General features: G+C 35.0%; 1 protein-coding gene across 1 annotated transcript; it reads right to left on the bottom strand.

Moving 5' to 3' along the window:
* Window positions 1-6599: 6599 nt before the first annotated feature.
* Window positions 6600-13444, bottom strand: mmp13b (matrix metallopeptidase 13b). Its single transcript, XM_087795896.1, has 11 exons — window positions 13361-13444; window positions 13183-13293; window positions 12991-13118; window positions 11324-11472; window positions 11140-11265; window positions 10925-11080; window positions 8445-8565; window positions 8235-8368; window positions 8016-8175; window positions 6801-6904; window positions 6600-6738 (listed from the first exon to the last, which is right to left on the bottom strand). The coding sequence occupies exons 1-11, from the start codon at window positions 13442-13444 to the stop codon at window positions 6638-6640; spliced, it is 1374 nt and encodes a 457-aa protein (XP_087652022.1). The 3' UTR covers window positions 6600-6637.
* Window positions 13445-13861: the final 417 nt, after the last annotated feature.

Here is a 13861-nt window from a genome sequence, read left to right on the forward strand (position 1 = left end):
TTCTCCAGCGACTCTTGTTCCTTGTGAGAAGGACCGTTATCAGGGAACAGGAGCTCCATTCAGGTTTCTCTCAGCAGGGACTTGAAACTGGGTCAAACAGAGACGCTGGAGAAAAAAACAACATGTTTTCAATCACGGAGGAGATAAAATAAACAGCAGGTCTCTTGACCTTTTTTATCATCTTCGCTCTGAAGACTTTCACCCACACAAGGGTTTGTCGTGTGTTTAGAAAACAACCAAATCATGTGCCTCAGATCATGAGGAAATCAAACTCTGAGCGGCTCATGGAGGTAATGACTCGAGGGGGTCTGGACCGTGAATAATGAGCCAAGGCAGCAGATCCAGGGCTTCCATGAAGTCTTCTCCAGCATCAGGCAAATCTAAAGACGTCCAGCGGAGAGGATTAAGCTGTCGAGCGGAAACTCATGAAAATAAAGTGAATTTAAGTGCGTTTATTTGGAAGCCACTTAGCGCCGCCAGCGCCGAGTTTGACCGACGGTGCCGTGAACGCCCTCCGGCGCCAACAATAGACACAGAGGCACCGAGTCAGCATGTTGCGGCTCCGCACTGAGGTTTTGTTTTACAGACAAACAAAAGATCATCTCACGCAGCCGTGTTTGTTTGGTTTCCCGAAGGCTTGGAGCGGCTGAGAGTTTCACCATGACTAAGCTACAAAAATCTGCATGGAGAAAAAAAAAGGAAATTCAACTTTTGTTGTGTGTTGTTGTGTGCAGATTTACAATTTCCTTAAATGTTATTTTTGTGTCAGAGTTTCTAAATTTGTTTTCGGAAATGTTTCCATGTGTTTTCAGAGTTTGTAAATGTGTAGCAGTTTGTAAATGTTTAACAGTATTTGTATATTTTTTTTCTGGAATTTTTAAATGTGTATCAGTGTTTATACATGTGTTTCAGAGTTTGTTAATGTGTATCAGTTTGTCAATGTGTATCTGTATTTGTATATGCGTTTCAGGAAATTGCAAATCCATATCAGTTTGTAAATGTGTTTCAGAGTGTTCGTAAATGTGTTTTAGAGTGTGTTAATGTGTTTCAGAGTGTTCGTAAATGTGTTTCAGAGTGTGTTAATGTGTTTCAGAGTGTTCGTAAATGTGTTTCAGAGTGTGTTAATGTGTTTCAGAGTGTGTTAATGTGTTTCAGAGTGTTCGTAAATGTGTTTCAGAGTGTGTTAATGTGTTTCAGAGTGTGTTAATGTGTTTCAGAGTGTGTTAATGTGTTTCAGAGTGTTCGTAAATGTGTTTCAGAGTGTGTTAATGTGTTTCAGAGTGTGTTAATGTGTTTCAGAGTGTGTTAATGTGTTTCAGAGTGTTCGTAAATGTGTTTCAGAGTGTGTTAATGTGTTTCAGAGTGTGTTAATGTGTTTCAGAGTGTTCGTAAATGTGTTTCAGAGTGTTCGTAAATGTGTTTCAGAGTGTTTGTAAATGTGTTTCAGAGTTTGTCAATTTGTCTCGGAGTTTGTAAATGTGTTTCAGAGTTTGTCAATTTGTCTCGGAGTTTGTAAATGTGTTTCAGAGTTTGTCAGTGTGTTTCAGGGTGTTCGTAAATGAGTTTGAGAGTTTGGAAATTTGTTCGAGAGTTTGGAAATTTGTCTCAGAGTTTATAAATGTGTAGCAGTTTGTAAATGTTTAACAGTATTTGTATATTTTTTTTCTGAAATTTTTAAATGTGTATCAGTGTTTATACATGTGTTTCAGAGTTTGTTAATGTGTATCAGTTTGTCAATGTGTATCTGTATTTGTATATGCGTTTCAGGAAATTGTAAATCCATATCAGTTTGTAAATGTGTTTCAGAGTGTTCGTAAATGTGTTTCAGAGTGTGTTAATGTGTTTCAGAGTGTTCGTAAATGTGTTTCAGAGTGTGTTAATGTGTTTCAGAGTGTTCGTTAATGTGTTTCAGAGTGTGTTAATGTGTTTCAGAGTGTTCGTAAATGTGTTTCAGAGTGTGTTAATGTGTTTCAGAGTGTTCGTAAATGTGTTTCAGAGTGTGTTAATGTGTTTCAGAGTGTTCGTAAATGTGTTTCAGAGTGTGTTAATGTGTTTCAGAGTGTTCGTTAATGTGTTTCAGAGTGTGTTAATGTGTTTCAGAGTGTTCGTAAATGTGTTTCAGAGTGTGTTAATGTGTTTCAGAGTGTTCGTAAATGTGTTTCAGAGTGTGTTAATGTGTTTCAGAGTGTGTTAATGTGTTTCAGAGTGTGTTAATGTGTTTCAGAGTTTGTCAATTTGTCTCGGAGTTTGTAAATGTGTTTCAGAGTGTTTGTAAATGTGTTTCAGAGTGTTCGTAAATGTGTTTCAGAGTGTGTTAATGTGTTTCAGAGTGTGTTAATGTGTTTCAGAGTGTGTTAATGTGTTTCAGAGTGTTCGTAAATGTGTTTCAGAGTGTGTTAATGTGTTTCAGAGTGTGTTAATGTGTTTAAGAGTGTGTTAATGTGTTTCAGAGTGTTCGTAAATGTGTTTCAGAGTGTGTTAATGTGTTTCAGAGTGTTCGTAAATGTGTTTCAGAGTGTGTTAATGTGTTTCAGAGTGTTCGTAAATGTGTTTCAGAGTGTGTTAATGTGTTTCAGAGTGTTCGTAAATGTGTTTCAGAGTGTTTGTAAATGTGTTTCAGAGTGTTCGTAAATGTGTTTCAGAGTGTGTTAATGTGTTTCAGAGTGTTTGTAAATGTGTTTCAGAGTGTTTGTAAATGTGTTTCAGAGTGTGTTAATGTGTTTCAGAGTTTGTCAATTTGTCTCGGAGTTTGTAAATGTGTTTCAGAGTGTGTTAATGTGTTTCAGAGTTTGTCAATTTGTCTCGGAGTTTGTAAATGTGTTTCAGAGTTTGTCAGTGTGTTTCAGGGAGTTTGTAAATGTGTTTCAGAGTTTGGAAATTTGTTTGAGAGTTTGGAAATTTGTGTCAAGAACTTGTTAATCTGTATCCATTTGCAAATGTGTATCAGAGTTTGTAAATGTGTTTCAGAGTTTGTAAATGTGTTTCAGAGTTTGTTAATGATATTCAGAGTTTGTACATTTGTTTGACAGTTTGTAAATTTGACTCAGAGTTTGTAAATGTGTTTCAGAGTTTGTACATTTGTTTCAGAGTTTGTTGATGTGTTTCATAGTTTGTTAATGATATTCAGAGTTTGTACATTTGTTTGGCAGTTTGTAAATTTGACTCAGAGTTTGTAAATGTGTTTCATAGTTTGTTAATGATATTCAGAGTTTGTACATTTGTTTGACAGTTTGTAAATTTGACTCAGAGTTTGTAAATTTGTTTCAGAGTTTGTTGATGTGTTTCATAGTTTTTTAATTTGTTTCAAGAAATTGCTAATTTGTGTCAGCTAGATTTTTTTTTTTTAATTTTTGAGTGTTTTTTGTTGTATTGGTTTAATAATTTATAGTCATTCATTTCAAACTCATCATATTTGACTCAAACCACTAGTAAACTGAGTCTTAGGAGTCAATTTGTTTTAAAATACATAAACAAAAGAAAAGAAAAATGCTTAAACAAAACATATCTGGAAGATATGAAAACTCTATATAGTGATAATAAATAAAGGGGGAAATGAAAGATGTTTGCAAGGAAAGAATAAATGCAAAGTTGACTTCATGTCATTTCCTCTGATTCGTGTTTCATCAGAACTCCAGAGAAAATTAATCTAAAAAAAACTGTGTTAAAAGGAACTCGTCGTCATTGTGACTCAGATGGACTCGCTGTAGAAACAAATGTTTGGATGAAATATAACTGGGTGTGACCATGGGAACAGAAACATCTTTGTACCTTTAAGGGTCCATTTGTTCACATTACATACACAATATATATATATATCTATATATATATATAGATATATATATATCTATATATATATAGATATATATATATCCTGTGCTGGTGTGAGACTCCTGACAGGAGAAGATCCCAGTGATGTCACTGACATTCTTCACCATCTGGTTTCCATCAACAGGGTCGTGTTGAAGTTCAAACTAACTTTTCCTTTTATTGCTTTTCTACATTCTTGACCTGCTGTCTGTCCACCAGAAAACCTGGGACAGTTCTTAATAATATAATGATATATAACACATTATAATATAATATAATATAATATAATATAATATAATATAATATAATATAATATAATATATTATATTATACTATACTATACTATACTATACTATACTATACTACACTACACTACACTACATTATATTATATTATATTATATTATATTATATTAAACTATACTATACTATACTATACTATGATATGATATGATATGATATGATATGATATGATATGATATAATATACTATACTATACTATACTATACTATACTATACTATACTATACTATACTATACTATACTATATTATATTATATTATATCAGTTTATATTAGTTTATTATTAGTATGGCAAATATAATATAGTATAGTATAGTATAGTATAGTATTATATAATATAATATAATATAGTATAATAAAATATAATATAATATAATATAATATAATATAATATAATATAATATAATATAATATAATATATTATACTATACTATACTATACCATACTATACTATACTACACTACACTACATTATATTATATTATATTATATTATATTATATTATATTATATTAAACTATACTATACTATACTATACTATGATATGATATAATATAATATAATATAATATAATATAATATAATATAATATACTATACTATACTATACTATATTATATTATATTATATTATATTATATTAAACTATACTATACTATACTATACTATACTATGATATGATATGATATGATATGATATAATATAATATAATATAATATAATATAATATAATATAATATAATATACTATACTATACTATACTATACTATACTATACTATATTATACTATACACTATACTATACTATACTATATTATATTATATTATATTAGTTTATTATTAGTATGGCAAATATAATATAGTATAGTATAGTATAGTATAGTATTATATAATATAATATAGTATAATAAAATATAATATAATATAATATAATATAATATAATATAATATAATATAATATAATATAATATAATATAATATAATATAATATAATATTGTTATTATTATTATTATATTCAAATATCTGTGAATTGTTTACAATTGGTCAAAATAAAACTAAATCTATTCCTGCTTTTCTCCAATCAAGTCATCATGTTTTGACATCTACCTCTCACTACAATCACAGCAGCCACATGTGCACAATTACGAATACACACTCAGTGTACAAACAATAGAAACTCCAAATGTTTGCCACAAATGTCTCTCTGGAAATCTAGACTAAAGTTATAGACAAATTATTTGAACGGACTTAACCTCAAAACAATTTCATGTTTCTTGTGTAAGATTTCCTGCGAAGAACTTGTGAAACTGCGAGAAAGTTTGTGGGAGACAAACAAAGTTGAGGCAGATGTGTCGCGTGGATCCACTTGTGAAACAGTCCAGCGTGAAAAGAGACAAAAACCTCACATCTGTGATTAAAGTACATCTTTGAAATCAACAAGAATCCTCCGGTGAAGACGTGCAACAGACGCCAGACAAACTCATGCAGTTTCTCCAGTGACGCAGCAGAAATACTGGGACGACTGAACAGTAATTACAAACACATGCTGGAGTCTGTGGTTTAAGTTTGAGTGTTGTGTTACCAAAGTCTCATGAAGTCACACACACACACACACACACACCAGGGCCGGGTCTAGGCAGGGGCAAGAGGGGGCCTGGCCCCCTCAAATAAATGTTGTGCCCCCTCAAACTTACATGTAAGTAAGTAAGTAACAGCACAATGCCCCCTCAAGATTTGTGGCTGCCCCCTCATACATGCCTGTCTAGACCCGGCCCTGACACACACACACACACACACACACACACACACACACACACACTGGACAGTGCAACACAAACGCGGTTCATAGATGAAAAAAATCTATTTGTTGATTTAGAAATAAATAAAAACCAGAGGTTAAAAGTTGTGTTTGTTGTTTAATGAAGAATAAAGTCAAACGAACGAGTTAATTTTGAACATATAACACCGAATATCTATCGATTTAGAGAATTAGCAATAATATCAACAGCGCCCTCTAGTGGGAAGTCAGTGCAGGCGCCTCTGGGGCTGGATAATTCATAGATGAAACTACATTTATGAACAGATTTAAACCGTTTTTAATCTGCCAGAAGGTTCACTATAGTTAAATACTTTTTTTTTAGTTTTTCAGACCTAAAAGTCTGATTTTATCGTCTCAAGTGTTGCTAATAAGTGTATTTTCAACTAACGTTAAAACATATTTTTTTGTGTATGTCTTTATTGTTGACTTGAAGCTACAACTCTTCAAATTGACATCTTTAAAAAATAACCACAAAGACAAGAAAAGATTCTCACGTCGACCGAGGTTTTTAATAAACATAAGTCACCGAAATCAATTCTCTTCATATTTTACTCAAAAGACGAATAAACATGAAGCTAAATTCAAGAACAAAAGTAAAATATCTCTTTAAATAAAGTGTCTATTGAAACATCACAAAATAAATGATAAATAAATATGTTGAAAAAGTCATATCTTCAGGAAAAAAAGAGACATTTTGGACCAAACAATGGTGATGACTCAGCAGTTGAGAAGAGAGTTTGCTCTCATGATGCGAATGACCTTCCGTGAGTCGTAGCTGTACTCGTACTGCAGTTCATCGTGGAAGAAGTTTAAGTACCCTGGGAAAAAAGAGAAAATAATGAGATTAAGAAGTTGTTTTTTTTCATTTCTTTTCTGTTACCGTAGTGATAAACAGCAGCGTCGACTTCATCACTCATTCCTGGAAAATCCTTCTCGATGGATCTCGGGAATCCGTCGTCCATCGTCTCTGTGGCTTCATCGAAGCTGAGAAACGCCACAAGGTCATATTTACACTTATTCGTAGCTTGAGGATCGATTGAAGGTCTTGTGGACGGTTATGGATCAAGTTCACTTCATGTCAAAAACATGTTTTCAATTTCTTTATGAAAAGTTGAAGGTAGATCTGTGTCGTCACATTTCAATCCAAAAATAAGTAAAACATCTTCAATCCAAACAATCTGCACCTAATAAAAACACTTTATAAATATATTAATTTTTTTTAAATCACCACAACTTCAAAGAAATTGTTCAAGGAGGAGAATTCAGTTTTTACTTTGATGGAAAGTAAAGAAGTAAAGAAATTGTTTTTTTTTTAATTGAAGCAACTTTCTAAGATCAAATATTCACACGTATTTTAAACTTTGGTCAAATAAATAAAAGCGCAAAATGTTTTTGTTTTTTTTGTCTCAACCATATATTTTTTATGCAATTAAACACTTTTTTGGTTTCATTTAAAGTTTTTTTATTTAATTAATAGTGTTTTTTTTATTGAGATAAAAAAGAAGGAAAATCTACCTTCATCAAAATAAATCTAATTATAAACATTTTCATTTAATACCAACATCAAGTCAATAACTACTACGTTTTCTGATTATTAATTTATATTTTGGGTTATTTAAAAATATTATTTTGTTAAATTTGATGTATTAAACGTTCAATCGATAATTCTACTGTGTAAATAACAGATATATTTTCTTTAATTTCGACAAAGGTAGAAACTTGTTCATTAAAAATGTTTCATGAAAAGCATCTTTTTTTAATCAACTTTCTTTCCATTTAAATATAAAACTAAAAGTAAAGAACTATCAATTTTTTGAAATAAATCCACACAAACAGTAATTTTTTCCCCTAATATTTACAAAACAAATGAACTAACTGGACATTTGTTTAGTTGTTTTAAATGTTATTGTATTTTCCCTAAATTCTTTTGATTTGTATTTATACAATAAACTGTAATAACATTTGCTATTTACTTGAATAAAATCTTGGTGTTTATTTTAATACGAACATGAAGTCATTTTCTATTTCATTGAACATGTATTTTTCCCTTTAAATAAAAAAAGTCCTTCTCTCAGATGAAGATGTGTTTCTTTACCTCCAGTATTCTTCCTCCGCGAAGATGAGAGTCTTCCCAGTTTCTCTGATGTGAACGGCAGCGTCGACCTCCCGGACGGACTTAGGAAGTCCTAGTTTGTGGATGTACTTGGGGTAACCTTCCACCAGGTTGTAGCCGTTCAACGCCCACATTCTGATCCCTGACACCCGGAGACGTGATGAGGTCGAGATGAAGCGAAAACATGTGATGAAAACTCACCACTGAATATAACGACAAGATCCTTCTCCGGGTTCTCGTACGCTGCGTCCACCTTGTTGGGGAGAGACGGCCACGTGGACTTGATGAGCGTCTGTTCTGGTTCTGCCATCTGAGGGTGAAGTCTCCAGTAGAATCTGAAGAGAAAAGGATTGACTTGAACTCCCAAAAAAAACATGATTTATGATGAGTTTCTGCCGTGAAAAAATATACCTGTCTTTGAAGATGATGGTTTCTCCTCGCAGCTCAGTCACGGCATCGAAACTCAAAGACGGGTCACATTTGTTCGGGGCGTCAGGCTTAGGTTTGACCTTCCTGTGGTTCGGGTTCGGACCTGAGGTTGACATGGAAGTCGATCAGCGCCGTCGGAATATTGAAAGTTGACTTTAACGTTTCAAATGTAGAAACTAGTGATGTATTGATGAAGCTTCATGAAACAGTGCCATGTTGTTCAGAGGTCAGTAGGTGGCGCCATCGGTTTAAAAATGATGTTCATGTGTTGATCATTTTCAACATTTGAAATGTTGAATTCAATTATTCCATATTCTGGTGACACTGCTATAAACATCTTCAAACCTGTGAAAGTCTATAAAAAATATATATATTTTGGATTTATTCAGAAATAATACATAAAGACTAAAAAAAACATTCGTCTGTAGTGAAGTCCTTCATGGTTTGTGTTTCACTAAAACACCAAAGCCCTCATTTTATGACTTTGGAATGCAGACCTTCCCCCGTCATTCTCTTGGCATCCAAGGTCGGCCATTATCCACACTTGGCCGGGAGGCAAAATGACCACAGAGAACCAGAATCACCGAATGACTTAAAAAGTATTAAATGTCATTTTCTTGTTCAATAAAACATTTCCAGGTAAAGAGAAGCCAAAGAAAAAAGTCACATGAGCTATATAACCAAACATAAAAGTTTTTTGATGTCTAGATACTGTTCGAACATCTTAAAATTGTGTTTCCATAACATGTAATGTTTGATATCATTCTGATTCTTAGAAAAAGCTGGGAAAGTTATGATAAGTTATCACTATGTGTGACCTTCAGATCTTTCAATAACGTCAAATAAAAGAAGTTTCAAAGTCGATCAGAAGGAGGATAGAGACAAAGGGAGTGGACCATCTCTAGCCAATGGGTGATGAGGAATCAGATGTCACCCACCAACCCAGGGGCACCAAAGAATGGCTTAAAGAGCAGTAGTGATTCAAATCTATCTCTTACCCTTACGCTCTTCTTATCCTCTTGACTCCTCCTCTCTGGCGCCACCAAGCAACCAAACTATTATCCCTTGAGCCGAGTAAAGATACTTCTCTGGTCGGTTATGCCAACTTGGTCAAGGAAGATCCAGTCTGCAACAAAGGACCAGGATCGGACCCAAGAAGCCATCTTCACCGTGGTCGCTGCCAAGTCACGCCACTGGATCCAGGGCTTTCATCAAGAGGACCTGCTGCTGCTCACCTCTTCCTCATCCTCCTCCCCTCAACCCCCTCGTCATCCTCACTCCTTCCTCTCTCCTCTCCACGAAAGAAGAAACATTGTCACTCTAGCTTTGATGGATGTGTTGGGATTTTTCAAATTGATCAGAGGTAGCAAGATTATCTTAAAATAAGCTGGAAAGCTTTTCCAAGAAGTTGACAATTATCAAAGCCTTCAAGTCCGTTACTTCCTGATTAATTAATATTGTTCCTTCAATGATATCAAAGCATCATCATTACATTTATCATTACATCAAAAGTGGTTCTCCTAACTTCAGGTCATTTTTATTTAGAGGCAATTTTAAATTCAAATCTACCAGAACTTATATTTTCTGAAAGTAAACCGTTTTAAAAGGGCTATGATTGCCACATACTTGGCGTCCCGTGTGAGGCTCATTAATTGCTAAATTTTGGTTATAATCTAAAATAAACAAGTGTATTTGCTCTGACCAAAACTCCACCAAATTCCTAAACAAATGTCAGTGAAAAGCCAGAGAAGTTGGTTTGCTTTCAGAAGCTTTCACCAATATAACACTCAAATTAATTAAAAAAAAACTCAACTTAGTTGTAAAAGAAATGAAGCTAAAAGAAATACAATGGCAAGAAGAAACTTGAGGGTTCGAACCCTGTCCTGAAGATCAAGAGTGTTGTGTTCTTGTAACAGATACAATGATGTATAGTATTTCACTTGCACACAAATATAATAGAGGAAATGTTGCTAGAGCGCCCTCTATGAAGAGGCCCTTTATAAGAAGCATTTGGACGCACATTGTCGTCAGACAACATGTTTATTATCTATCTTATTAATTCCTTATATTACTCTTAGTGTGTTATATGTATGTATGTATTTTCTGTGTAAACTACTGTGGCGTATCAGAGTAATGTCCTGTCCTGAACGTATATATTTTCATGTGCGGGAATAAAGAAAACGTTCAGAAGAACCTCTGTAGTTATCAATAAAGTTAACACAACGCAGAGTTCAACTAGTTTTTGGACCGGCCCATCTTTTCAAAGCGGCGGTTGGTAAACTCTACCAACTCAACTGTCTGAACTTAAGGACGATAGCAGATGGAACGGGATAAATTAAACCTTGACTCTTTGATATAATGGTCTGTGATGCAAAGATCAAGTACAAACTACAGAAACAAAAATACTTTTGAAGGATTGAATAAATGTTTCCGGGTCAGAACCACTAAACTTCTTTTCTCACCGTAGAGAGCTTGGATGCCGTCGATGTCGTCCTCGGACAGTGGGTATCCTTTGGTGTACGAGTAGACCGGGTACATGAGGGCACCAGGGTCGGAGGAGTGGGACATTCCCAGGGCGTGTCCGAGCTCGTGGGCCGCCACGATGAAGAGGTTGTAACCTTGAAGGGAAGAATCACGTGGATGTTTGCTGACGTTGACGACTGAAGGTTCTGGTCACCTGCTGAGTCTTTGGTCCATTCCTCGTCCTCGTCGAAGTGCGTGTCTCCTCCGAGGCCCTGACCCGGAGGGTAGGCGTGAGCCAGGAGTCCGTCGGGTCCATCGAAGGGATTGTAATCTCCGTGTTCTTGAGAAAAAAACAAACCGTGAGCGACTCGAGACGTCATCGATCACAACTTCAGTACCTTTTGATCCGAAGCTGATCATGATGTCCGCGTTGCCCTGGTACAACTTCTTGAACTTCAGAGGAGTCACTCTGGACCAGACGTTCAGAGCATTACGGATCGCTCGGTCCACATCGTTCTTCTCCAGGTCCGGAGTGTAGTTGAGTATTCTGGAACAGCAGGTTGACTTTAGTCATGAATGGTGATGAAGATTGGTCAGAAATATGAAGGTTTACTTGTGTCTTTATTGTTTAAAGCGATTCTACGCGATTTGAAGTCGAGCGACGCCAGTGGACTAAAGTGGAATTGTTCAGCCCGACGGGAGACTACACTCGCTAAATGTCACAGAAGTTTCCATGTCCCAGTTTGTAGCAGTTGGAGGAATTTTCTGTTTCCAGACTTCCATTGATGAATGAAGGATGAAACTGATGAGGTAATGAACAGCGTGATATGTATCATGTTCACACCATCCCCAAGAACTTTTACAGTTAAAATAAAAATCACACGAAACCCCTCAAGTCACGGTATATGAGTGATTCAACTAGTATTAAGTTGATGTGTCATCACAAGTTTTATGAAAATATTTTAGTGCAAAAATATTAAGGTACTTAAAATACCTGGGGCTGCATTAAAACCAAAAAAACCTTCCCTTTAAAAAGAAATAAAGTGGGTTTTTCTCTTTAATTTTTTTTTGTTTGCTCAAAATGGTCCATAAAAAATGTTAAGTCAATGAAAAGAGTTTCAAGTTAATCTGGATCAAGGTCAATGACCGCCCTGGCTTCCGTATTTACATACGCAGAGGTGGAGATTGTTCATCGGGACCCAAAGACAGCACAAGGGATACCACAAACATATTTGTTTTCAAGCCTTTGGGTCACTTTGACCCAGAGACAACAGGAGGGATAAATTAAGAAATGTGCTTCAAATGGAAAGAATGGTAACACTTTTTGGCTCAATATGAACCAAAACTTAATTTAGGTCAGAGAAAAAAGTGTCCACGTGATATTTTTCTGCAGTTTTTTCCATGATTGTAAAAGTTTTTATTAAAGTGTTTTTTTTTTTGTTTTTTTTTTACTGAAAAGCAAACTTCAAACAAGTCAAACCTTTAAATAAAAAATAGGATCTTGGTCTTTATTTTAATTCCTAACATATCGTAAATTTCTATTATTTTTTTACTGAAATAAATAAGATAAAATAAAATAAAATTTAAGGTTAAATATTTGACTAAGAAGAGATTTTTTTTTGATTAAAGCATTTTCTAATGAACAATAACAAGACAACATCAACCTTCAAATAAAAAATTGCAATCTAGTTGTTTTTTTTAAAAAATATTATAGACATTTCTAAGACTTTTTTTTCTTTTTAAAAAGAAAAAATTGACATAAAAAGTCTTACATTTTTTACAATGATAACGAAGCAACAAAAAATGGTCCAAAAAGTTTAATTTAATGTATTAAAATAAAAAGGGTTCAAATGTCTCAACTATAGTTTTTGCATTTAAACACCTTTAAAAAAGAAAACGTTTTATGTGATTTGCTACTTTTTACTGACATTTTCTTGTTTTTTGTTGTAACTGTCAACACAAAGTAAATTACTATTATATTTTGTATACTTTTGTATAATTTTTTTGGAGGCCAAAAACTCCTATAAATCTTCTGATAAACTATGTAATAACACTTTGTCATTACCTGAACGTGACGTTGTTGTTCTGCCACTTCAGGTCTCGTGGGAAGTGATTGTATTCCCCGATGTCTGGGACGCCACAGCGCGCCTGCTCCATCAATGCCACCGTGTTGTGGTCCAGTCGACCGGTCGCCTGCAGCAAGACGACGGACATGATTCCACTTCCTGATGACGGTTCCATTTTGACATGAAATCACCTTCAGGTTGAAGAACTTCTGCATCTCCTTGAGTTTGGACTCGAAGGTCAGCGACGGCCTCTGTCTCACCTGCAGACCGGCCGTGAGGCCGTAGTACCGTCGCAGGTATTTCTGTGTTTGAAAGCACGAAAGAGAGAATTCATTAAATGACTTCTAGAAACACCAACCGGAGACTCACGTCCGCTAACAGCCACTCGCTCCGTGACTGCAGAGGTAGAGCACACGACTGTGAAGCCAGAGCGAGGAGAAGCCAAAGTATCATCGTCGCCGTCTTTGTCCAGACCAGTCATTGAGCTGCACAACCGTCTAGAGGTATTTATAGTGTTTTTCTGCTGCTCTGTGATTCATGTAAAAGCCCCTGGTCACTTCCCCTCGTCCTGCCGTGACGCAAGGAATGTGCTGCTACCTGGAAAACTGTTGTGGTTTTTGTTTTCAGCATTTTTTAATTGAGATGAAATTCAGAATCAAAATATTCGTTAAACCAGACGTGGAGCCAACTGTGGCCCTTGGACTGCATTAATACGGCCCCGACGAAGACACAGAAAACTATCAAACTGATCGGGTAGAAATGTTTTATAGAAGTGATTTTTAGTCCTTAGCTATGAACACAAGTAGATCTAGTGCTACTTCATTTGGTGCGAAGCCCTCTAACCGCTTCGCTATTGGTTAGAGGGCTTCG

Source organism: Callionymus lyra, chromosome 7 (assembly GCF_982586985.1).
Source record: "Callionymus lyra chromosome 7, fCalLyr1.hap1.1, whole genome shotgun sequence".
NCBI classification, from domain to species: domain Eukaryota; kingdom Metazoa; phylum Chordata; class Actinopteri; order Syngnathiformes; family Callionymidae; genus Callionymus; species Callionymus lyra.